The sequence below is a fragment of the Ambystoma mexicanum genome, chromosome 1p (genome assembly GCF_040938575.1).
Source record: "Ambystoma mexicanum isolate Mex_15411 chromosome 1p, UKY_AmexF1_1, whole genome shotgun sequence".
Lineage (NCBI taxonomy): Eukaryota > Metazoa > Chordata > Amphibia > Caudata > Ambystomatidae > Ambystoma > Ambystoma mexicanum.
The window spans coordinates 219,579,776-219,606,771 of record NC_090921.1 but is presented as its reverse complement, the minus strand read 5'-3'; the positions used below and the strand labels follow the sequence as shown (position 1 = coordinate 219,606,771).

General features: G+C 46.1%; 1 protein-coding gene across 3 annotated transcripts in view; it reads left to right on the top strand.

Annotated features, from left to right (window-relative positions):
- LOC138568036 (NXPE family member 3-like) overlaps positions 1 to 25,151 on the top strand; it is a 770,737-nt gene extending 745,586 nt beyond the window's left edge. For 2 of the 3 annotated variants that reach the window (XM_069646416.1, XM_069646415.1), the window contains exon 5: positions 24,366 to 25,151. In XM_069646416.1, coding sequence (XP_069502517.1) covers positions 24,366 to 24,898 — 533 coding nt within the window. In that variant the 3' untranslated portion in view covers positions 24,899 to 25,151. The remainder of the gene's footprint in view (positions 1 to 24,365) is intronic. The other variant, XM_069646417.1, reaches the window with a different exon arrangement.
- Positions 25,152 to 26,996: the final 1,845 nt, after the last annotated feature.

Here is a 26,996-nt window from a genome sequence, read left to right as displayed (position 1 = left end):
GCCGGTTCAATATCAGGTTATCCCTTTTGTGAGCAATTCTTCCTATGTTGAAAGACTTTTTCAATCCCGTGTTTTCCTCCCGATAAGTTGTACGATCTGACTTTTGGTCCGGTGTTTTTGTATTATTTACTGTTGGAGTCCTTTTTGTTTGTTGCGATGGTCTTCTTTCTCTATGATCATCATGCGCCTCATTTCTGTAATTTGGTTTTTATAAGGAGACAGTTGGATCAGTAATGTCCTGTTTCCATTTTCGTGCCTCTCTTTGGATCTGTAGGTACTGGCTTGAGGGATTGGAGTGACTGGATCAATTTTCTTGTATCTTTCATTCGATTTTTTAACCAATAAGATATTTCTTTTCTCTTCAAGAGTGACGAACTTAGGTGCAAGAGAATCTTTCGTTGTTTTCTTCTTTTCTTGTGATGGTAAATCACCCTCTTCATTTATACTCGCCCCCGCTTTCCTCTTTCTTCCTTCTGACGATGGATCGCTCTGGTCCGGGAGATCTTCAAAATGTACACTCATATTTAATAACTCTGCTGAGTCGTCTTGAATTCTGCTGTGAGCTGGAAGCTGAGTACTTCTTGATTTTGTTACAGAATCTTTTGACTGCGTCTTCAATGTTTATGGAGTGCTTGGTTTTTGAAGGTTCAGCAAAACCGGCTGTTTTTTTTTAGTGGCTTTTCCAAACGTTGTTTATCTGTGATGGGTTTTGACTTTGAATTAGAGGGCCACACAAGGTTCACAATTGTTGAAGCCTTTTTTGAGAATATGCCGAAAGACGCCACTTCATCCAGCTGTTTCTTTGCCTCTCTTTCATACAGGTGAGGTTTATCTGTAGTTGGTTCAGAGCTTATTTCAGAGATGTTTATCTGAGATATGCATCCGTTTGTAAGTGTGCCTCCATTGAGATGAGCCTTTATTGCGTAGTTTAGTTTGTTCCCCACCCCGGCAGGGGGTGGATTAGCTGAGGCTGTCGTCTTCTCTGGTCTTAATGCTTTTCGGGTTTCACCACCCTCAGTCAGGTCAATAGGACCAGTTTCTGAGTCTGGGATTAGAATGAAGTGATCCGTTGGGCACTCATTCGTTTGCGTTCCCTGGGTGTTGAATCGTTGCCCCCCTGCATGGTTATCTTTTTCTTGGCTAGCTTTGAGGGGAAGACATTGGAAATCTATAGGTAAGATTTCACTTGTCTGGTTCATCATTGTTGGAACTTCTATATTCTTTGCCAATATAAAGCCTTCCAATAGGCAAAGTTTTGAGTTCATTGCGGCCATGATATTTGTGTGATCCTTCATAGTTTCTGCTATTCCCTCATATGGTTTGCAGAAGGGGGCCATAGCGATTGTTATTGTGGACATGATTGTCAATAAGTCAGGCTTTTTTCCGGGTGAAGCTGTAGATTTGGGTGTTTGAAAGTCAGACCGTCTTCTCCTCAAAGGAGAGAGCGAAGTGCAGTCTTTTCGAGGGGTTAATTCATGAAGGTTAGCTTTTGCATTTTCCCTCTTATCTCTTAAGTGGAAACTGCTTTCGCTTCGGAGTTCATCTGGTGAGATTTGGACAAGACCGTGCACCGGTCACGAGACCCTTTAACCCTCTCCCTCACTCGGAACGATCCCCGCTTGATGTCGGGTACAGTTTCACATCAGTTCTAGTGTTGTGGTTGTTCGGCACTCATGGCTGCTATTGGAGTGGCCGGTTGCTCGTGACAGTTTTGTATTGGAGGTGGAGACTGTGGAATCGAATCGTGGTGTGCATTTAACAGGTATGCAATGTAGAGGCCCAAAATATCAGGGAGGCGTGCGTGGAGGGGCAGAGTTCGTAAGTAGTTCATTTCGGTGTCTTGACAGTAGGTGACATCGTGGAACCATTGCTTTAGTTTGGGTGGTGGTCCTCTGCCCCAGTTGCAAGCTATTCGTCTGCGTTTCAGGACTAAATGTAGGTTCGCCAGTTTTCTGGTATGTTCTGGTAGTTGGTTGGTTAGACCCAGCATGGTCAGTGTTGGGTCAGGTTCTAGTTGCACTCCGATTATAGCCGAGACTTTCTCTAGGACTGCTTTCCAGAACGTTCCTATTTCGGGGCACGACCATGCCAGGTGGACAAAGTCGGCTTCCGGGTGTCCACAGCAAGAGCATGAGGCGGATATTGTCGTCCTCTGGGCCTGAAGTCTTGCTGGAGTGTGGTAGACCTGATGGACAAAGTTGAAGTGAATTTGTTTATACCTTGTGTTTATTGCCACTTTCTTTGTGAGTCGTAGTATGTATGACCAGTCTTCGTCGAGTATCGTAGTGTTCAGAGCTTTCTCCCACCTTGTTCGAGCTTTTAAGCAGCGGGTGAGTTTTTCTGTTAGCAAGGCTTTGTAAATATTTGACACCAGGCGGCCATCACAGTGGGCTTTAATCACTCCGTGGAGCAGTGGCCAGGTCGGTGGTTGGAGCGGGAACATGGGAAAGCTGGACTGTATGGCGTGTCGAGTTCGGTAGTACATGAAAACGTCGAGGGCGTTGTTTCCGCTTTTGTCTCGAGCTTCCTGAATCGAGAGGAACGAGCCATTTGGAAACAGGTCGCCCAATGAGTGGATTTGCAGTTTCTTGGTCCAGAGCTGGAAAACCTTTTCAGATGTTAGGGGTATCCCTGGAATACTTCTTACCGGTAGGAGGGGAGAATATCTGGTTTGGATTCCATTTCTTTTGGCGATTTGTTTCCAAATCGTGTGTGTCGTGACCATTATGTTCATTGGCGTTGAGGATGTCGGTGGTTCGTTAAGTATGACTGCGCAGAGAAGATAGGGTGTTGCCAGAGCTCTTTTGATTTGCACATGTGGCCAGATGAAGTGTATTGCATACCAATGGCTCAGGAACTGTGCTTGCGCTGCCCAGTAGTACCTTTCTATGTCGGGTAAAGCCAGTCCGCCTTGCGTTATGGGCAGAATCATAGTGCTGTGTGCTATTCGGGCCACCTTGCCAGCCCAGATAAGGTCAAGAAGGATGGACTTGATTCGCCGTAAGAATTTTTGCGTGAGTAGTAGGGGGATGTTTGTAAAGAGATAGAGTAGCTTAGGGAGGATCACCATTTTCGCTAGGGACACTCTGCCCCAAAGTGTGAGGGGAAGTGTTTTCCATCTGTTCACTTTTGTTTGGATGGTGTCGAGGGTCTTCTCGTAGTTGTCTTGCATGATGTCAGTACTGGTTCTGGACATGAGAATCCCCAGATATCGGACCTTCGAGTGTTGCCAGTGGAAGCCGAAATCGTCCTGAAATTCTTTGGTTGATTCTGTGAGGGGGAAAATTATCGATTTTGCATTGTTGATTTTTAGTCCTGAAAAGTTGCCGAATTTGAGGACTGCTTGCATCACCGGATTCAGGTTGTCATATGGGTCGCGAAGTAAGAGTGCTATGTCGTCGGCGTAAAGTGAAACCACCATTTTGTGCCGGCCGAAGGCGAGGCCTCTGTGCAGATGATAAAGCCTTAGGTCGGACGCTAGGGGTTCCATGACCAGGGCGAAGAGCAATGCTGACATTGGGGAGCCCTGTCTGGTCCCTCTGCGTAAGAGGATTTCGGAGGAGCTTTTGTTTCCGAGTTTGATTTTAGATGTTGGGTATTTGTAGAGAAGGCCTATCATTTGGATGAATCGTTTGCCGAGGCCAATTCGCTCCTATATTGCAAATAGAATGGGCCATTCCACAGAGTCAAACGCCTTCTCTGCGTCGAGAAGTACTGCTACCGCTTGGTTTTCTGGGTTGAGGGCCTCCATCGCTCCAAACATTCTTCTGAGGCCGAATGATGTATTTCTACCTGGGACGAATCCTGCTTGATCCGCCAGAACCATTGCGGGCATGAGTGGCATCAACCTCCTGGTCAGGATCTTTGCAAAGATTTTGTTATCCAGATTAATTAACGATATGGGCCTGTAGGAGGCCCAATCATCCTTTGGTTTACCTGTTTTGTGCAGGAGAATGATATTCGCTGTGTAAAGAGTTGGTGGAAGTTGGTCTTTGGCTATGGCTTCTTCGAAGACTTGGAGCAGGAGCAGGGCAACGATGTCTGCGAAAAATTTGTAAAATTCACCTGTTAGGCCGTCCGGTCCAGGGGCTTTGGTGCTCGGTAATTTTTTAATGGCTTCTAGGATCTCTGCTGAGGTGATGGGTGCGTTCAACGGCTCGCGTAAATCGGCACTCGTCCAATATAGTTCGGCTGTATTTAGGTATTCTGTTATTTCGGCGGGCTCCCTGGAGTAATTGGAGTTATATAAGTTTTGGTAATATTTGCGGAATGTTTCCAGTATGTCGTCCTCAGAGTATACAAGGGTTCCCGACGTGTCCCGCACCGCCTCGACTGTTGTGGGTTTTTGTTCTGCGGTGATTAGTCTTGCAAGTAATGCACCGGGTCGTTGCCCCTCGCCGTACTGGCGGATTTTGTGCTGGCTTGCTAGGAATTTGGCTTCTCTATCTGCTAGTGATCTGAAGGTTTCCAATTCTGCCTTGAGAGCGGCCAGTGAGCCGGGGGTATTTGTGACTGTAGCTGATTGTTCACGTGTTTTGAGGCGATTTTCGCATTTGTTCAGTTCTTCCCTTAACCTCTTTAGGATTCAATTTTCTTTTGCTAGGCACACTCCTCGGATAAAACATTTCAGTGTCTCCCAGAGTGTTCCTGGCGAAGCTACCGTGCCTTTGTTTGTCTCGATAAATGCACTCAGTTCGGAACGAAGTTCCTCGGCAAAGAGTTGATCTTGGAGGGCTCTGGGCTTGAATCTCCATTGAGACCTGGTAAAGTCGCTCCGAAATGTCGTGCACACTAAGGTGACCGCTGAATGATCTGAGATGGACCTGGGTAGGATTTGGCATTCGCCCCATTGGAGTCTGCTATGTGCCGACACTAAGATGTAATCAAGTCTCGAGCTGGATTTGTGTACCCAGGAGTAGAAGGTGAACTCATGAGATTCACGGTGTTTGCTCCTCCATATGTCAATGAGGTTGTGTGCTTTGCATATTTCGGATATTTGCATACTCGCCTTGGAGCGAGGGGCGGTTGTTATGTGTGATTTGTCTGTACGAAGATCGAGCGGGGTGTTCAGATCGCCACCCCATATTATTGTGGCTTCCCTGTTTGATTCAATGTGGGTCTGGACCCAGTCGAAATTATTGGGACCATCGATGTTGGGGCCGTAGGAGTTGATCATGATTATTTCTTCCCCGTCTATGGTTCCGTGGACGAGCAGTGTTCTCCCTTTGGAGTCGCTCTGAGTCCGAATTAGTCTGAAGTTTGTTGATTTGTTGATGAGTATGGCGACTCCCTTTGCGTATGATGAAAACGAGGCGAAGTATCTGTGGCATCCCCATGTTTTTGCCCAGTGGTTTTCTGAGTTTGGTCGTAGATGTGTCTCTTGTATGAGAGCTACATGAACGTTGTGACGTCAGAGGTAGTGTAGCAACTTCCTGGTTTTGGAGGGCTGATTGCCTCCTTTAATGTTCCATGTAGCTAGTTTGAATTTGCTTGGAGTTGCTGCGTTGTTTCTGCTGCTCTCTTACTGTTTGGTGGTTTTGAGTGCTTAAGGCCGCTCTTTGGTAGTGTATGTTGATTCGACAAGGATGTTCGTATATCCGAGGTGGAGACGTTGGTCTCGGTCGGGTTCGGGTGGGGCTGGTTTCGGCCCCAGTCGGTGCACGTCTAGAACTCTTGGTTTGTTTCTTCTGGGAACACTTTCTCCAACTTGTGTCCCATCTCCCCTTTCTCCCTCCCTGTCGGGCGACCCCCAACCCGCTGAATGTGACCGCACCCCAAGTAACATTGTGAACAGTGCTGTGCACGGGGCGCTGGTGCCCTCCAAGAACACCCATCCCGAGGTGTATATAACTGACTTTTGCTCATTTCCCGATCACCTAAGTCGAGCTGAATGTGGGGTGCTTTTCAGGGTGGATCGCTCCCATTCCTCGCTCTCCCTCGTGGTCTAGGCATTTCACGTAATGGGCGACATCCGATATTATCAAAAAAGATGTTGGCTTCTTCTGGTGACGTGAAGAATTGCGTTTTTTCAGCATGGAGGATACGTAATTTGGCTGGAAAAAGCATTAAATATTGAATTTGCTCCTCTCGGAGGCGACGTTTAACTCCACCAAAGGCTCTTCGGGACGCTTGCATTGCTGGTGAAAAATCGGGGAAGATTTGGATTTTGTCGCCGTCGAATTGAATGTCGCCTTTGTCCCTGGCCAACTTGAGTATTAGATTGCGGCCTATGAAATTCAGCAGTTTGGCGATAATGGGGCGAGGTGCCGTTCCTGGAATTGGGCGGTTGGTTGGGACCCTGTGAGCTCTTTCAACCACAAATAGTGGCGAGAAGGTGGTTGTTCCAAAGATTTCTTTGCATAGTCGTTCCACGAAGTCTTCCATTTTTGCAGGATTTTGTTGCTCTCTGATCCCCACCAGTCTAATGTTGTTTCGGCGACTGCGCCCTTCTAAGTCTTCATTTTTGGCGACAATTTCTTTTACTTGGCGCTCTAATGATGACACTTTGGAGGACAGGGATGTGGTGTTGTCTTCCAGATCGGAGACCCTCTGTTCAACGGTGTCTAGCCTCTCGCCGTGTTTATCAAGGCGGTGTTGTATTTGGTCAACTTTGGATGAAAGGGTGTCAATTTTGGCATCGAGGTTGCCTATGCCTGTTTTGAGTTCAAGCAATATTTCTCATATGTCGAGAGATTGGGAGGGTATCGACTCGGCCTCCTGTTCCATGCTTGGTGACGGCGCTATCTCTCGATTCGACTGCTTGGGAGTTTTGGCTATGGCCCCGGTTTCAAACATCAATTTTCGCTGCGATTTGTCAGTTTTGCCCATGCTGGTATGGATTCCTGACTTTGCTGGGTGTAGGGGCAAAGGGCTCGCTCGTCTGGCTTGAGTGATAGTTGTTTGGCGCTGTGGTCATTGTGTCTCGTTGTCGGGTTTCAGAATAACGGCAGAGGCCTTCCACGAGGTTGCAGCGGCCGAGGAGTTGTCGCAGTGCAGTGTGGGCCCCAGTGGCGAGTTTTCTCGCTATGTTCTTTGTTCGTTTGACCGCACTCAGCAGGGCATTTTGGAGATGGTGGGGCCCGGGCCGTGTGGATTTAGGAGGCTGGAGAGTTCATGAGTTTTAAAGTACTTCCACAGCCGGGCCCAAGAGGCCTGGATGGGGTAGCCGCGTGGGCCTCACGTTTGATCATCGTGCGGGGTGTCCGCCAGCGGGCTTCGATGTTGAGGGTCGTTCGCTGGAGATGGGGCTGTGGTTGGGGCAGTTAGGGTTTCAAGGAGTTGGAGGCTTATGGAATGTCCCTCCCGCGGGGTCGGCAGCCGCGCAGGGATCTGCAGGCCGGGGATGAGACCTGGGGTGGGGCGGCCGAAGTCGGGGCGGTGTCTCTCCTACCTGGTATCGGTGGTGTGTTCAGATACGTTCCCACTCTCTCCGGTTGGGTCTGGGGGGCTCTGTAGGCTGGAGACGAGCAGCTACGACCGACCAGAGGGCCGATGGCGCAGGCAGGCCGGGTGGGTTCTCACCCGCCCCTGCTGTTGTCAGGCCGTGGATTTCTGGCCTGCCGCGGGCACCACCTCCAGGGGGCCCGAGTGCCACACACCCCGCCCGGTAGCCCGCTCTCCGATTGAATCCGGGGGTGGTCGCTCGGGTGAGGATGGCGCTGGAGGGTCGAACACCCTGCTGCCGAAGTGCCGCGCCACCGCAGTGGGAGGCCGCTTTTCATTGTGGCTGTTGAGTGGATAGGATCAGGGCGGGAGGCTGGGCAGCGTAGAGCAGAGCTCCTCAGGAGGGGCCAGAAGCACGTTCCTGGCCTCCTCACAGCTCCAAACAGTCTCTCAAACAGTCCAGATGCTCCGCCCTTTTCTCCACGCCAGGCTTCTCGCCGCAAGGGGTCACTACGGCTCCTTAAATAGCGCACTTCCTGGTCACGTGATGTGTCACGTGATGCGCTACGAGCTGAACAAAGGATTTGAGCAATTCAATGGGACTAAGCCCAAACAGGTAAGGCGAATGCTGATCAGCTAGGTGATTTGCTCCAAAGTCAGCATGGGGGCACAGGGGCTCAAAGCACTGGACAGCAGGATAGAGACACAGCTCCACAGTCTCTCAAACAGTCCAGATGCTCTGCCCTTTTCTCCGCACAGGGCTTCTCCTTCCCGGGCTCTTTCCTATACAGAACACTAGCCCATTGACTTTGGCCTGGCCTATTGACTTGAATTGAACTATTCTGGTGGGCTGAAACTATTTGCACTGTCTACCAAGTATATGTAATCTATTCTGCTACTTTATGCCTTTTTACTCCTTTTGAAAGTTACTGAAGTGCCATTTTGCTCCCACTTCAGGGGAACCCAATTTGTTCAGAAACGTATCGGTTTAGTACTGAAGTATATCTGTGTATATTATTAAGTTGCCTAACACTAGTGAATGTTTTATAAATGATTGTGTAAATAGATTAATAAGGGTTTTACCAAGAAACCTTGAGCATAAGTGTCTACTTGAACCACTGTGATTGTAAGTCCTCTGTGTAATATCTTGTACTGCCCACATTCTCTCTTGAGATAAGCCTGACTTCTCAGCCCTTCTACCACTAAACTGTGTAGTACAGACTTATACCACAGGTTGGTTTTTGCTTACACCTGTAGCACTAATTGTATGTGGTGGTCCCAGAGGGAACTGCATGCAATTCTGTCTAACACTGGTGTTCACCAGTGAGGATAAAGTATAGTTGTTACATTGAGAGTGCTGTTCTTACTTTTGTTCAAATAACCTTCACAATGCCAAACACCACTAGATAAGCAATTGTTTTATAATGACAGATATGGATAACTTCAGACAGGAAGCCTTGATCATTCTTTCAGTAGATCAACTGAATGATGTGTAAAGTCAGGTCTCTCTCTGTTAAAGGCAAGAAAACTGAATTGATTGGAAATTGTTGAATCATCAAAGTCTGAGTGTTAGAGTTGTAACCCCTACCCCCTCAGCAAATGTGGATAGTGTTCATGAGGATGATAATGATTCAGAGTCTAACTCTAATGTTATTGATGAGCTAGAAGAGTCAGAGAAGTCTCAAGATGTGAGGCCCGGTCGCTTTGGCTGCACATATAATAAAAAGATGTGAGGCCCACTGCCCCTCTACCTGTTTTCGGCCCTCAACATGTAGCCACAGGGTCCCTACCAGATCCAGTACTGAGTCCAGAATGTGTCTCTCTTGAAAAGATGAGACTTGAGTTAGAGTTCAAAAGGCTCCAAATGCAAACTGAAAGTAAACCTCAAGAGCTCAGGCTCAGAGAAATGGAGTTCAATCATGCCCTTGAAATGAAGAAATTGTCTCTTGAAAATGGTTCTATCTTCTAGGTCTTCCAGTCCTAAGAGGCCTTGCATGCCTAAAGATGCTGTAAGTATGTATGAGGTGTGACTTGATATTTTGGATTGGTTGGCTGCTTTTGAATATAACTATGGGATTCATGGTTTCACATGGAATCAGTTGATTCCTTGGCTTTTGTCTAGGCTCCCCCAGGTTGCAACTGATGTTGTAATGGATGTGGGAGAACTGAAAAGATTGGAGTATGAAAATGTGAAGCTAACTTTGATAGCTAGATTTGGGAAAACTCCTTCCCAGTACCTTAAGAGGTTTAGGACCCTCAAAAAGCATGATGGTACCTCTTGGGCTTCCTGGGTGTGTGAATGTTTGAACAACCTGGTTGGGTAAAGGGTTACAGAGTTAACACTTTTGAAGGAATGAGAAATCTATTTTTGTTGGAATCTATGTTTGATGCCTTCCCTCCTGCACTGAGACAGCACTTGGCTGACTCTAAGGAACTTGATCCAAAGAAGTTAGCAAAGGCTGCTGACTTGTGGGTTGCCAACAGGGCTACTCACAAGGATTCCGGGGCAACTCAGAAAAAGGATGATGGGAAGTTGCAAAAGAAAGATGTCAAAGAGAATTCTAATACCTCCAATCTACAAGATGGCCCCAAACATCAGAAGGGTAAGCCACCAGGGAAACCAAATCAGGCTAGTGAAACCTCTGGTGCCAAACCATAGGGAGGTCAGCAGAGGCCCCCATTTGTCAAAACATTTGGAAAATGTTATGCTTGTGGGTCTACTGACCATGTGAAAGGGGATCCCAGGTGCAAGGGTAAACCTTCAGGGATCCACACTGTCTTCTTAACCTTCTCCCCAGAGAAAGAAGTACATGTGACAAGTGGTAACTTTCAAGTACCGGCTGAAGACCGCATTGTAGTCGCTGCCAGTGTTTCTTTAGTGTCCCTGGGTCTGTGGGAACATCATAATTTAGATGTCTATAATTCAATTCCAGATAACACCAAAGAATATTACAAGGACAGTGTACTTGTGAATGACTAGGAGACCCCTGCCATTAGAGACACTGGGGCCAGCATTACTGTAGTGGATGAATATTTTTGCCAAGGCTGAGGATGTTGCTAAGGCACACAAAAGCCTCACTAAGCTTGCTGGAGGCCCTGTCCAAATGCTTCCTATGCTACCAGCTCTCATCCAGTGCAACAATGTGACTGTCAAGATGCCTGTTAGTGTACAAAGTGAGGTGCCTGTGAGAGTCCTGTTAGGGAATGACTTAAAAACTCTTGGAGTGGTATTAAGCACCCCCAGGCTTCCCAGAAAAAGGATACAGGAGCAGACAAGGAGGGCCAGGGAGAGTACCTTAGATGGCTCTCCAGAGGATGTTACAGAAGGATCTATAACACCTAGCCCACAGGAGCTACTAACTGCTATTTCAAAGACGACTGAGACAAAGGGCCAATCCAAGGTTTCCAGGAAAAAGTCAGAAAGCACTCCTGTGCTACCAAGAAGGACATCCCTGAGAGGACGGTCCACAGTCACACCTGTGACTGCTCCTCCAGCGAGGCTGAGTGTGAGAAACAACCAGGAAAGGTTGACTCAGCCGCTGAGGATTCAGAGCTGGAAGAAGACCTTACCCCCGATGGAGATGTGGATCCTAAAGACCATCCTAAACTACTGTCTTTACTGGCAGAAGGTGGCCCCTCTAGGGCAGATGCCTGCAGAGGTCATAGAGAGTTTCCTACTCTTCAAGGTCTTCGCCAACAGGCAGCTTCCCAGCTGAAAGGGCAAGAGCCAGGCGAGCACAGGTTATACTTGGAAGATGGCCTCTTCTGCAGTGAACTGACCAAGTCTATCCCAGGGAACTACAGAAGACTTGTAGTGCCTCTAGAGACAAGACACCCGTTCCTACAGTTAGCCCATGAGATTCCTTTGGCTGGTCACTTGAGCTTCAAGAATACCAAGGAAAGGCTTTCTCTATATTTCTACTGGCCTAAGTTGGGGTCTGATGTAGATGAATTCTATAGGAGCTGTCACACTTGTCAGACATCAGGAAAGAGTGGAGCCAAGAATGTGGCACCTTTGGTGGCCCTCCCAGTGGTGGGAGTCCCTTTTGAGAGGGTAGGAATCGACATTGTTGGTCCCTTAGACATTCCAACCACTTCAGGCAATCAATTTATATTGGTTGTGGTGGACCATGCTACTAGGTATCCTGAAGCTATACCTATGAGGACTGTTACAGCTCAGGCTGTTGCTAAGGCCCTACTTGGTAGTTTTACCAGGGTAGGTTTTCCTAAGGAAGTCATCTCTGACAGGGGATCACATTTTATGTCCCACTACATGAAGGCCATGTGGGAAAACTGTGGAGTAACCATACGCAGCCAAATAGATTGGAAGAGAGGTTTAACTGTACTATGAAGAGCATGATAGGTGCTTTAAGAGGAAGGAACCCCTTAGTAGAAAGTGGGACCTTCTACTGCCATGCCTTCTATTTGCTTACAGAGAAGTCGCTCAGGAGGGAGTTGGATTTAGTCCCTTTGAGCTTCTCTATGGTTATCCAGTTAGAGGTCCATTGGCCCTAATTAAGGAGGGGTTGGAGAGTGCTCCTTCTCCCAAGCCAGTGAGAGTCACTGACTATGTGTTCGGTCTCAGGAGGATAATGGCACACATGATGACAGAAGCATCTGATAACTTAAAAGCAGGTCAGGCTATGGCGAAGCATTGGCATGACCAGAAGGCCAACATGGTTGAGTTTACTTAAGACCAGCACGTTTTAGTTATGGTTCCTACAAGGCAGTGTGGATAGGACCCTTCAAAGTTTTGGGAAAACTTGGAGAGGTTAACTATCTGGTGGATTTAGGCAATCGTAAGGAGGCACCAGGGTCTTTCACACCAACCTTCTGAAGGCTTATTTCACCAGACCAGAAGTGGGAGCTTTGCTTCTAGCTTCAGCTCAAGAGGCGGATGAGAATGAACCTCTACCTGATCTCCTCAGGGGACAACCTCTAGATGACAAAATAGAAGGAGTTCATCTCTCTTCTAATCTGACATTGGAACAACAGGAGGAGTGTGAGTTTCTGTTGAATCAGTTTGCCACCCTGTTTTTACTAGCACCAGGCTTGACCCCTTGGGGCCAGCATGATATTCTCACTGGTGACTGTTTAACTGTTAAAAGCAGAGATTACAGGGTGTCTGATAATGTCCGAACCCACATAAAGGAAGAGGTCAACAAGATGCTTGATCTCGGGGTACTAGAACCCTCTGCTAGTCCATGGTCCAGTCCAGTTGTACTAGTGCCAAAGGCAGGATCCAAGGAGTTGAGATTATGTGTGGACTATAGAGCTCGAAATTAAGTCACTAAGACCGATTCCCATCATTTACCTAAGACAGATGATCTGGTGCACAAACTTGGTTCAGCCAAGTACCTCAGTACATTTGACCTAACGTCAGGCTATTGGCAAATAGCCCTGACAGACTATGCCAAGGAGAAAACTGCATTTTCAACCCCATGTGCAGAATCAGGAAAGTGTTGAATTGTGAAATCGAAAGCAGAAAAGAAAATGTGCCAACGCACTTGTCGGCTGTTCACACATTTCATAGTAGCCAGATCCTGAATGTTACGGTGATCAGTATACACAGCCACTGGCCATTTAGCGCCCAAGAGGTGATGCCTCCAAGCCATTAATGCATCTTTGATGGCCAGAGGTTCCTTCTCAGGGACAGTCTAATGCATTTCAGCAACTGTGAATTTCCTAGAATGGAACGCCACCGGATGTAACAAACCAGTGGTGGTGCAGACTTGAGACAAGACAGCCCACATGGCAAACGAAGACACATTGGCCTCCATCACAAATAGAGAATCAGGATCTGGGTGTTTTAAAACAGGGGCTGTGGTAAAAGCCATTTTCAAAGTATCAAAGGCATCTTGTTGCACTGATGTCCATTGATAAGGTACTGATGGACTTGTAAACTTGGTCAATGGAGCAGCAATGGCAGAGAATGCCTGAATAAAGCAATGGTAGAAATTAGAGAAACCAAGAAAAGACTGCAATGACTTAATTGATGTTGGTACTGGCCATTCAAGGGTAGTGTTCACCTTATTCACGTTCATAGAAAGATCATCTGCAGCTATCTGGAATCCTAAAAAGTCAATCTCAGGGACGTGAAACACACATTTTCTAGCTTTAGCAAAGAGTTGATTGTGATGTAGTTGAAGTAGCACCTCTGAAACTTGTTTTACACATGTCTCATATGATGGAGAGAATATGAGTATATCGTCGAGATACACAATAACGTACGAATCCAGGATGTGGTGACAGATATAAATCGCTGAAAGTTTTCTGGTGCATTACATAAACCAAAAGGCATGACTGTATACTCAAATAGACTGAAATGTGTGCAGAATGCCATCTACCATCACCCTCTAGGTACCAGACTAGATTGTATGCACTTCTTAGATCAAGTTTCGTAAGATAATCGCTTGTTTAAATTGATCTAATAGGACCGAGATTAGGGGAATGGTTTACCTGTTCTTGATTGTAATCTGGTCCACCCATCTGTAATCGACATAAGATCGAAGGTCACCTTCTTTCTTGGGGACAAAGAATATAGGGCTCGCAGCCAGGGACTGGAAGGGTCTGATATGCCCGCTGTGCATGGCTTTGCCAATGTATTCTTTCAATGCTTCGTCTTCAGTAGGGGTCAAAGAATAGACACAGCCACTAGGTATCTCAGTGTCTGCAATAAAGTTGATGGAACAGTCATATGGGTGATGCAGTGGTAACGTCCCCACCTGGCGTTTGTCGAAGACGTCTAAGCAGGACGTGCATTCTTCTGGTATACCTGAGGAGATAGCACCCACCAAGTATCCTACAGTTACTAGGGCCTGATAAGGAGGTTGGCATACAGATGCAACTGTCTGGCATTGTGTATGACAAAAGCAGACAGAATGAAGGTCAAGGGTACTATTAACTCAGTCAATGACAGGGTTATACTTCTTTAGCCAAGGGATACAAAGTATGATGCCAAATTGAGGGGCAGCAATAAGATGGAACATGATTTGTTATTTTTCCTGAATAATAAGAAGCATGGGCAGGGTTTGCTGTCGAATCAGAACAGAGACGAGTTTAGTGACGTCCACTTCCTGTACAGTTTCGGGTGTTACTTTATCTTGTAGAGGCAGTTTCAAGGAGGCAGCCAAAGACATATCGACATAGTTGCATGTGGCACTCAAATTGATCAAGACACAGATGGGTTGTTCTGTTTGTCCTGGTATAGTAAGATGAGCTTCAATGATCATATGAGTAGCCTGACTAGAGATAAACATGTTGAGGGGTGTAGAGAGGTCAATGCCCACCTGTACCCCTTGCTTTTTCAGATGAGCCTTCCAGAAAAACAGACATGCGTTTTGGTCGTGTGGGGGCACTCCTTAAAAAAAATGTCTGGTTTGAGCACAATAAAAGCAGGCATTAGACACACATCATTGTTCAGTTTCGGCAGATGTCAAGGGAATCCGAGTACCACCAATGTGCATAGGCTCAGGGGCACTCTCCATAAACCCTGAAGGACCTGAGGAGTGACAAGGTCCAAAGCTAGCTTTTTTACTTAGCTTGCCTTTACGTTCTGCTCTTCTTGCATCTACTTGGATCTAGTCCACTAGTACTGGTTATTGGGTAGGAAAGAAAGGGACCACAGCTAGGGCATCTTTCATGGGATTACTAAGACCCCTGTAGAAAACAACAGACCTTTTATCTTCAGGTCAAGCAGTTTCAGCAGCTAGCTGATTTAGCCTGATTCATGGAATTATTTGGGTGAAAAACACAGATTTGCGAGCCTTTCTGCCCGAAAATCCCTGTTTGAAGTATAGGGATTTTTGGGCAGAAAGGCACACAAATCTGCGTTTTTCACGCAAATAATTCCATGAATCAGGCTATTAATTGGGCGATGTACCCCAAAGACCTGCGTTTCCTTGTGTTCATTTTAATAGTTCTAGGTCTCTTGTCTGAGCCTTAAAGTAGGCATCAAAGACTTTAGTCATTTCCAAAACTAGGAGATCAGAGTCGTACAAAACAGGACTATTGCCTTCTAACAGAGGATTAACACAAGTGCCCGATAACCCACCCAGATGTGATAACATGAAGGCAGCCTTAGTCGAAGAATCGTGAAAGGCGTGGTATCTGCATAAAAAATGCAATTTGCACTGGTTGATAAATGTGCAAAATTTCCATGGTTCCCCGGACGAACACTTCAGAGAAGCCAAATTGAAAGGAGTAAGTACGTATACCGTGGCCTGGTACGTATACCGTGGCCTGAGGAACTGGCATAGGAGCAGCCCCAGATTGCGGGGTATGCCATCCCCAAACTCATCATCTGGAGGCCGAGGGTGATGGCCATCCTGGATTGCATCCCATCGTTGGTGCAATACAGTATTAGTGGTAGACCTGTTTGTCCTAAGCGCCTTATTGTCCTGAATCAAGGATGCTACCTGGTCCTCGGCGGCCTCCATAAGTCCAACTGGGTAGAAAGTGGCTTCTCAGTTTGTCATGAACTGAGGTCCCAGATGAAGCTATTCCTTCTTACCCAAGTACCAGCCAGAGAAGAGAAAAGACGGTCCTTGGCCAGAAATTGGGACAAAAGGTGAGGCAGGATACAGCACCGCCAGGCTTTCGGCAGCTAGAAAGAAAACAGAGAATTAGTCACACAGATCTACAACTATGTATATTCATGTAACCCCCCCATTTACATAACATACATGATCTAGTAATAGGCGTGCCTTGAAGAGACGAAATCCTGATGGGTGTTGTCAACAAATCCCATATATGGCAAATCTAACCCAAATGGCACGAGGGTGCAAGCTAAGTGGATGACAATATCCAGTTTCGTAGTCTCACCAGAGTTCAATTTAGAAAGTACAGAAATCCAGGGAAAGTCCAAGAGAGTTCCAAATGTACAGTTCGAGGGTTGAAAATTCAATTAATCCAATGTCCAAAAAATAACCAGTTCACCAAATCCGACAGGGAAAACCCAGGAGCAATCAAGAACAAACTTGAGCCAAAAAATCCCCCAAGAAAAGTCAAAAATGCAAATAATAAACGAACGCCACCTGCAAAACAGCTGAGAAGCAAGGAGATGTAATTGCTGTACATTTATATAGATCCGGAAGGCATTTCCTGATTGGTCACGTGACACACTGCTGTCACGTGACCGCCTTCAAGCGTTGCTGGTGCGCACGTCTTGCATCACCAAGCCAATCTCCAAGGTCAACGCAGGAGCACCCTCTGCCGCGCAGTCCCGGAACCCATCTGTAATCTGAATGGGACAACCAGCGGCATGGAGGCAGGGCGCCGCACTCGCCCTGCATGGAGCGGGACCCCAAGCAACATGGGGTAAGAGCACTGCGACCAGCGCTTAGCAGGTGAGTTTGTGACAATGGCTTCCTGTCAGCTCATGGCTACTGCTGGAGGCAAGCTTCTAACCCTTTGGAAGATTGTCTTTGTTCCAATAAGGATTGGTCAGTACACAAGAGAAAATGGTCCATTTGTCAGCAGGTGCCCAAAAACCTCAACAGGTGATCCCTGCCTGAAGTCTAGAGGTACTTTGCTTCGCTCCTCAACCAAGCAGACATGTCCCCATTAGGAGAGCTCAATGTTTACAGGAGGCACAGAAAGTAAATCCTTACGAGAAAAGTATTGCACTTGACATTAAATTACACAACACGACGAGCAGACTTGGGAAGAAGTATTTAACTGGTAGCAAATAAGACATTTCTGTAGCTAACCATCAATGCAAGAACAATAGCTGCGGAAAATAGACTCCTACGGGAAGAAAATGGATGTAGCATTGTTTCAGTGATAGAAATATGCAGGCAAGTGGCTTTATTGAATAAAGGAGTCAAATGCCATGGTCCTCTGTCTAAGCCAGAATGACGGACTTTGCTGGTGTCCTCTGAACCCTTGTTCATGGAGCCCTAGCTGTTATAGTTACCCCTGACACATCCTTTTACTACAGGCCCAACTGGCAAAGTGCATTTAGGCAAGAGACATTTCCCAAGTCAATATGTTTTGGCTGGCATATCTCAAGCAGGTGTACCATTGCTTTATGGAAATAAATGACATTGTGGTGAAAAAATAGATATATGTTTATTAGGGATCGGGTATATAGGTTGTGTGGTAGGGATCCCCCTCACGCATTTACATAGAAAACAAAATAAACGTTCGTTATTTTATCAGAAGTATATTACCCAAAAAAATAATTTACTTGGATATAAGAACGTAGAACCCTTAACTAAGCATCAAATGGCCCAATAAACTTCTCGCTGAGAAGACGATTCCAACCTCGCCCGCACTAACCTTCTCTCCTTTGGCCCCCATAAGTCTTGAGTCCATCGAACCTGAGGTTGTCAAATCTATAGACTTGAGGAGAGGTAGCAAACAGGGGGATCCAACTCGCCAATTACATGGAATCCCATTCAGACTGCTTTCTAAGAAAAATTTTGACCTTCCAAAGTCTACCAAGCGAACAGCTGCAAAAAAACCTCAGAGATTAGCAACACCAATGGCGAGTCAGCGTTTGGAAAACTCACTAAAAACGCTTTTTCACAGACAAGCCACAAAGAAATTGCACCACGCAGGGCTTGGGGAAATTTCAGACGCAGACCTTTTGGAAGCCCTCCTAGAACCTCTACTCACTGCATCATCGGGCTCTCAGAAGAATTCCTCCAACAGTGGGTGTATGGCTCCATTAACTCATACAAAGGTGCATCCAATAGATACTCCTAACTTTGGTCCATCAGGCTCACCAACTTTCTTGGAACTACAAAAAACTGGGATAGAGAAACCAGTAACTCCACCACCATCACTAGTGCATAATGAGCCTTGTGGTGAAGTCCAGGAGTCTCACAGTGAAGCCCCAACTGTCTCGGAGGCTGAGCCTTTAATTGAACCTCTACTGGGAAGTAAGAATTTCTTACCCCAGTCAGACAGCACAAGATCAATACCACCTCTACCTGTGTCACCGGATCTAATCTGTTCGGGGCTAGCTGACAGTCCAAGTCTGACGGAGTACCCTTTTGAGAAAAGCAACTCGGGATACAAGCCCACCCCTTCGGTGGCTCCTTCGGCCAGGGAAGCACATGAGGAAAATGGAATCAAAGACGTCCTGCTGGACCCCCGAGAGGGCTCCATCCCAAGGCTGACGACCTCCCAACAGAAACCAAAGGAACTGCCGCGGCTATGGCCGCCTTCAACACCTGTGAGTTCCGCATCGAATAGAAGATCAAGTGAGGCTTCTTACACTATCCCTAAGGAGACTTCGTCAAAAAAAGCGGATTTCATGTACATCATGTCTGCTGTAACCATCGCTCTAGCTCCTTTTTGCAAACTCTATGAGGCAATAAACGACTCTTTGAAAGACCACACTTCTATCTTTGCGATGATGAATTCTAAGCTCATCTACTTAGAAGGTTACATCAACGCTTTAGAGAAAAGAAAAACTGACCCAATTGGTGCTTTGCAGCTCCAACAAGTTGAGTTCATGGAAGCCCTATCAAGCTTAAGAAAAACCAACAAAGATAGCCTAGGGATGGATGTAAGTACCCAAACAATAGCACCAGTCACTCCGTGCAGCGACGTATCCTACACTGATTGTGGGACAAGGCCAAAAGCGGGCTCAACCTCCATGTCAGGCTCTCTCAACACACTGCCAATCAGAGCAAATCTGACATCTAACAATCTGAGCGTAAACGATGTAATTTGTTTAGACGCCATCCTCCCACAGAAAGACCACTTAGGATCGAAACTCACCCAAGGCCCAGGCCACAAACCAATGAACCCAGGGCCGCGTTTTGAGGGGAATTTGGACACGAGACCAAAGCAACAGACTCTCAAAACGCACACATGCCTCAAGACGGCTCCTTTGTTTAAAGCATCTCCAGTAATGCCGCAATGTGATCTCCAACAAAAAGATCCCTTACCAAAGACGCCCCAAAACTGGGGAGGGATGAAACCAGTGACAACAAATGAGTCAGACATAGAGGCACATTTAGAAGTCACATCGCAGTCACCAAAAACAGTAGAAGATTTTCTTATGCAAAAGGACTTGATGGACATAAGTCAACACTTTGACGACTCCCCGGACAAACAGAAAGGGGCGAACTCTCGTCTAACTAAGATGACACACAACCAGCAGTCAGTCACGAGAGACCTTTCAGGCTTTAGCTCACTGGATGAGCGCTTCAAATCTCTACGTAGCACTCAAGGGGATCAATTCAGGAAATTCACTGAAAAGCGTCCTGAACAAAATTGTGAAGTGGTCTCACCTCCTCATCGGCCTCAAGTGACGTATAGATCAAGAGTTCACACTCAAACAAAATCTGATCTACCGGATAATTCTAAAGACTTGACGTATTCTCACAAGAGAAAGGGACCTCAAGAATACAAACAACATGAGAATGGGGATCGTAGATTCCATCATTCGAAGAAGTCGCACCAAGACTTGAAACACCACAACAAGAATCCAGCGGTCAAAATACGCCAACGGTCTGGGAACCAAAAATATCTGGTACTAAATAGACGTATGGTGTTGAGACTGCTACATAGTATCTCCTCTTTAAGAAATTTAAAATCAGAGGACCTTACAACGGTGGAACCTTTCCACAAGGACCATACAGCATATTGTCTGCTATACACATCATCAGCTGATGTGACTACAGCACTACTAGCAGCAGAGGAAGTACTATTCAAACAAGGGTTTGAGTTAACATTAACCAGACCACCTAGAACAGATAACGACAAGACAAAGGATTGTACAATGGAGGAAAGATCAAACGAAGAATGTCAGTCCACTAACTCAAAGGAAAATTCCGTAAAGAAACCACCAGCTACTCTTAAATCCAACACGATCGACTCTATTCCTCAGGGGAAAGCAAATTCCCCTAGTAGCTCTTCTAACACAAAGGCTCCCACAACCTTAGAAGAGACCCAAAAAGTGACTCAGACCAGACCGTCTTTAGAATCGTCTTCATGGGCTTGGCTACCAAAAGCTTTATCCACACGCCTACAGAAATAGCCATCAGAATCTACAAACACTGACCAAGACCAACATCAACTGACTCTGGCATCATGGAACACAAGAGGGTTTTTACATTTGACAACTTCTGGAGACATCAATTTAGGGGACTATGACATCTTATGCCTCCAAGAAGTCTGGTTACAAACCAAACCAACATTGGATGGTTTCGAGATCGCCTTCTCAGAAGCATTAGCGGGCCCTAAAGGAAGACCATCATCAGGCCTAATCATCGCAGTCCGGATGGGTGTGGGTTTAGAAATAACCAAAACCATCTTGACGACCCCATACGTCATCGCGGTACTCATCTCGTGGCAACGAAAGGAGGCTGGGGAAGAACATCAAACATGCACCCCCCTGTTGGTGATGTCGATCTATTGGAACCATAAAGGGATTCAACAGACCTCACTGTTTGATATAGTAACCTCCACATTGGACTCAGTCTACTTAGAGTTTGGGGTATGCGATGTTATAATATGTGGGGACTTAAACATCAAGTGCCCATTGGCTAATAATAGCACCACAGACCCCGCACAGAGTAAGCCTTGTAAACAAGGCTTAGCCTGGCAGAAGCTGATGACGGCCAGACATCTTTTCAACTCTGCAACTACATTTCTTGACTCTATCTCTCTACCAACATGGAAAAGAGGTTTGACCAGCTCAACAATAGACTACATATTCGTCTCTGATTTGCTGTTAGCCCGGTTGATAGATTTCAACATTTGCCAGTCACAGCAAAGCGATCACAACCTGCTGGCCATTAAATGGGCCTCCATAAAACCAGATATAGATCATTACTCTGAAAGAATAGAACCGGTAGGAAAAGGCAACCGGGTAAGGATCTCACGGACCAACATTCAAGAAATTACTTGTTTGTATGGAAGCAGCAAGGAGGCCGCAAAGGTGGACTACAGACCATTTTTGGAACCTTATAGAGCCTCGTTAAAAAGATCGAAGGGGCCCAATACAACCCAGACCTACCATGCACATACTTTTGACTCGCTGTTGGTGGCACAGCGAAACATCCTCCGCAGAGCTAAAAGAATGGCTGCAAGAAACAACTCGCCCGCTAATAGGGCTTACATGAAGGAGACAACAAGAGCCTATAAAAACTGGCTACAGGCCACCGCTTAAAACTACACCAACAAGACTCGGAAAACATGTTAGAACAAATTGGAAAATCCAACTCTAGAGACTTTTGGAGTCTGGTTAACCCACGAGCTAAGGAGGCATCTACAATGATGCTAAACAGTATATCGGAACCAGCATGGACTGGGTTCTACTCATCACTCTTCAAATCTCCAGACTCTGAGGCAGGACCTTTATATCCCCAGACGACAGCTCGGTGGGTCGACCTTTCGGACAGAGCTGAAATTCTGGACAAAATACTCAAGCTAAAGAAATCAAGGGCTCCAGGGCCTGACGGTCTGTCAAACGAGAACTTGAAATCCGCGCCAGAAGAATGGGCAAACCTGCTGAGCATAATTTTCTACAAATGCACTACCTCTCGCCCAATCCCGCCCACTTGGACCTCAGGAATCATTATTCCCATATTCAAAAAAGGAAGGAAGGACGACCCTAGAAATTTTCGCCCGGTGGCCCTCCTAGAGGTGATAGGGAAAGTTTATGGTTCCCTTTTGTTGGATCACTTTAATCAGTGGGCAAAAAGTGCGCACTGTAATGACCCTCTCCAATCGGGGTTTAAAAAAGGAGTAGGAACTAGTATAAACATCTTTATACTCAGCCTCTTAAAAGCAAAAGCCCGCGAAAAAAATCGGACCCTGTTTTTGGCATTTATAGATCTGTCCCAGGCCTTCGACTTAGTCAACCGAAGGAAGCTCTGGGGAAAACTTTCCAGGTGGGACTGCCCTCAGGAGATCCTGAACCCCATCAAGGCCCTGCACGCTGCCACATCAATGCAGGTACGACTGAATACCAACGGCCTACTCTCGACATCCATAACAACAGACAGAGGGGTTAAACAAGGCTGCCCACTAGCACCAGCCCTTTTTCTGTCCTATTTTGGGGACTATAAAGATTCTCTAATCAGCGCACAAGTATTCCCCCCAGAACTGGGTAAAGAGAAGATCCCGAGACTCCTGTATGCAGACGACCTCATTCAGCTGGACTACACCCCAATTGGTTTACAACGGCAGCTATCTGCATTGATCACATATACAGCCGCCAACGACCTAGAGGTAAACAAACAGAAAACGAAGATAATGGTATTTGGAAAGAATCAAAAAAAGACAAAAATGAAGAATTTTTCGTGGTATCTGGCCACAAACAAAATCGAACAAGTGGCTGAATTTAAATATCTTGGAGTCCTCATTGACTCCACGGCCAATGACTCAGCGATGCAGCACCATCTTTCTGAAAAAATGAAAACTCTAGCCTCGCAAGCAAAAATACTGGATAACAAATACGGACGTTTTTCATTGTTGCCACTACTTAAATTCTACAGGGGCAAAGTTATCCCGGCCATCACCTATGGAGTCGAGGCCATGCCATCTTTACCTCACTTCATATGGGCCAGACTGGAGAGTCAGTTCTGGCGCTCAGTACTGAACATGCCATCTTCTACTCCGATTGCTCTGATTAGACGTGAACTTTCCCTCTCTTCCTTAGAGTCAATCGTGAAAAGAGCGTCAGTTATGTTATATCGGAAAATAATAGATCCTTCTTCCTCTGCAATTTTCCAGATGGTCCATGAGGAGATGAATTCAAGCAAATCCATGTTATCGTCCAAATGGGAGCAAATGTGTTTACAGCAACTTGACATCTGCGGCAGCTCGATTGAAGAACTTCTGGGGAACCCGACAAGAACTAAAACCCGATTAGAAGAATTGGACTGGATAAATACATTGGAAAAGGCATCTGGGTACAAGTTAACTAGCCACCTTCCACCAACAAACAGAAAACTGAATGTACTCCAACCCTTCCTGACAAAGCACCCAGACAAAAAAACTAGGAACACTCTACTCCGTGCGAGGCTAAATTTGCTACCTACAAATGAGATTCTGTACACAAGGGGCCTTTCAACAACAAATACTTGCCGCTTTTGTAATAACATTGAACAAAGCGAAACATTACGGCACCTTTTACTACTATGTCCAGGTACTGACAAATTTAGATCACCATACATTCTTCATCACTTAAAAAACTCCTATCTGAGGGAGGAAGAGCTCTGGTGGGAGCGCCTAATAGGAGGCTTGAGAACATCTTGGTCTATTGCAGCCACAAAAATTTTGGATCAGATCTTCGCACATGTACCCCCGTCTTAACGGGCCTGGCCACAGAAGTTGACAGTTTGACAGATAATTGTTGGAACTGGGGAGGGTTTTCCGTTGTTTTTCGTTCATCCTCTTGTAAAAATCACCACGGTGATTATACACTCGTAATAAAAAAAAAATAAATAAATAAACTTCTCGCTATGAGTAAATCACAGAGTAAAGTTCAATTCTAAGTGATGGCAATTTCTAGAATACTTAAGGTTATTGTTGCAATACGATGTTTTTAAAGTGTTTCTCTTGCGGGCTTTATTTAATGTTAGTGTTTTATGTTTATTAAAACCTGTACTTAAGTTTGATTTTGTTTGCTTGCCGTTGTTTCATTACTGTGTTGAATTGAGCACTGTTATAATTGTGCCAACCAATTATTTTAAATGGAGAACGTTGTCCTCAGTCTACAAGTATCCAGAAAGCAATTGTTTCCTTTTTGTGCAAGAGAACCTTGAGGCAATTTTCAAGATTTTGGTTAAAAGCTTGTTGAGTCTAGTGCAACCCTCTGCCTTGTTGGGCATATATCTCATGTTTTCTTCTCTTGTGACCTCATCCCCCTTTGACTTCCTCTTGCTTCCACCTTTTTCTACCCCCTTCCCTCAGCTCTAATATCTGCATTCTATAACTTCCTCCACTTTGACAGCTTCACGGGACACTCTCTGACCTCCTCCTTTTCACAATCCTTTTTTTTCTTCATTTCACAGCTGTCAAGAAGATCGACTTGCATGTAGAGTACAAGTCAGGCCCCCTTATAGCTGTTGACCCGAGCAATGGCTTAATTTTGTATTGGAGAGCCCACGGGAACCCACTGAGGACAACAAAGACAATGATTGCAGACCTCCACTACATGTCAAACGACATCACCGAAATCGGAGGTGGGCCTGACGTGGTAATCGTATTTACTATCTGGGCTCATTTCACTACTTATCCGGTGGAGGTGTACATCCATCGAGTAAGAAACATCCGCAAGGCAGTCATTGACCTCCTGCTGAGGAGCCCCCAGACAACAGTGATCATCAAAACAGCCAACACGGGATACAAGTCTATATATGGGAGCGACTGGCTCTCCCTCCAGCTGGACCTGATCCTCAGAAAGATGTTTTCTGAGCTGCCTGTGGCAATTGTTGATGCCTGGGAAATGACCTCCTGCCACTACCTGAGAGATGACATCCATCCCGGGAGGGTCATCATACAAAATGAGGTGGACATGTTCCTCTCCTTCATATGCCCCCACTGAGCATGCGGGAGAACTGGTAATTACTCAAATAATTCTATTCTTATCTTGTGGAAAACGTCAACTTTTGAAGATGGTCCTTTCCACTGGTACCCAATGGTTGGGAGAAAAGAAACAATGGATGATGAGAAGAAACGGATCTCGGCATTGTCAGCACGTGGAAGATGCCCCTAGTCTTTATCAATTCGATTGAACATTTTATCAGACAATGTATTTTCTCACACTAATAAATAAAACATATATTTTTTAAAAACAGGTTCAGTATAAATGTTGCAAGTTATTTCAAGAAGACGGATAGACCTATCACAGAGTGGCACGGTCCTATGACATCTTTCCATAAAAGGGCACTTTGAATCCATGTGTCCAAATGGGAACTGTTGAGCGTCGCCCCTTACATGAAAATGGTACTGTCAAAATCATTAATCTGTTGTCTAAGTCGGTCACCAAGTGACAGAGCCCAGAGAGCTGCTGGCCTCTCAGAATGCTATTAGAAAGAGTGAACAGTGACATTCTTTGGAGGTGAAGGCACAGGCACACCGTCAAGATGGAGTGGGGCTGCCATTCCAAGTTCCAACAAATAGGCTGTTAGAGGCAGATTTTGGTTGAATGAGCAGATTGAGGGTAATGAGCGGAAGATGTTTGTTTGTTTATTATTTATAATGCACATCATACCCTGAGGTAACAGGGCGCAACAGTTACAAGTATATTGGAAGCTTAGTTATACAGAGATAATAAAATACATTCAAGGATAGATTAGAAGGTGTATATACAGAGAGGGCAAGTTTACAGGCATGATATGCATTAGGAAAACCGGTTCCTAAGAAAATATATACAAGAATAGGTCTGGTACGCAGGTAATTGCAGAGATATTATCATAGCAGTGACAAAGCTGGGTAGTGTTATGAATGCTGGTTATTGGATTTTAGCCATGTGATGGCGTTGGATCTGAACTTGTGGTATGTTTGGTTTGTTCTTAGGCTGGGAGGCATCGTGTTCCATAGTTTGGCAGCTTTTACTGGGAAGCTGTTACCTCCAATTGTGGAACGTTTGTAGCTAGGTATGGAGAGTCGATCTCTGTTGACAAGTCTTACTGGTCTCGTTGACGTCTGCTTATGAAATCTCTCAGCCAGGTAGATGGGTGCGGTATTGTTAGATTTATAAGTAAGCGATAACGTTTTTAGGAGAATTTTGTCATGAGTTGGGAGCCAGTTCTGTCGACAAGTCTCTGAAATGTGGTCTCTTCTGGATATGCGTAGGGGCGCTCTTAGCGTATTGTTTTGCAATGTTTGAATTCTTTTGATGGTGGCTTTGGAGAATCCTAGGTAGAGGGCATTGCTGTAGTCCAGGCGTGACAGGATGAGGGCTCTGGCCAAGGTAATACAGCTGTTGTCCGAGAGGAACGGTTTGCCAGTACGTATTAGTTTACAAGTGTAGGCTGTGGATGATGCTAGGGAGTTCACCTGTTTAATGAATGAAAGGTTTGAGTCAAGGTAAAAACCAAGAGGCCGATTCATGGAATTAATGTGCGCTGAAAATTCCCGCGCAAGCATGCGAAACCGTGCGAATCGCAGTGCAAGTGTGAAAATCGCACCGAAACCCGCGCCCATCGATTCATGGAAGGCCGTTCGCGAGTAAAATCTGGGATGTGCGCTGAAATTCTGCATGGCGAACGTCGGCGCACAGGTCATCTAACAGCGTGCTCTACGGCCACAGCGAAAGCGCACATAGCGCGGCGCACATAACAAAAGTAGGCGTAACACGGGGCGTGACACGCGGAATGGGGAACAACTCGTGAAAATGTGGGCGTCACGGGGGAAGTACAGGAGGCAAGTGCGCGGAATGCCCACACGCTTGCCTACAACACGTATTCATGGAATCCAAAAGGGAAAAACAGCGCACGGGCAAAGACGCGCACAGGCCTAAACACGTCTGCCACACGAAGGCAGGCGGTAGTGTCCCTGCGCATGAAAAAAATGTGCGCCAAAATGTGTGCTAACAAAAAGCACGTATATACAGCTCTGATGAATGTCCCATACTGTGGCCCTCTAGGACAAATGACGTGCAATGGGGTACGCGACAAACACCCACACCCGCTGTGTCA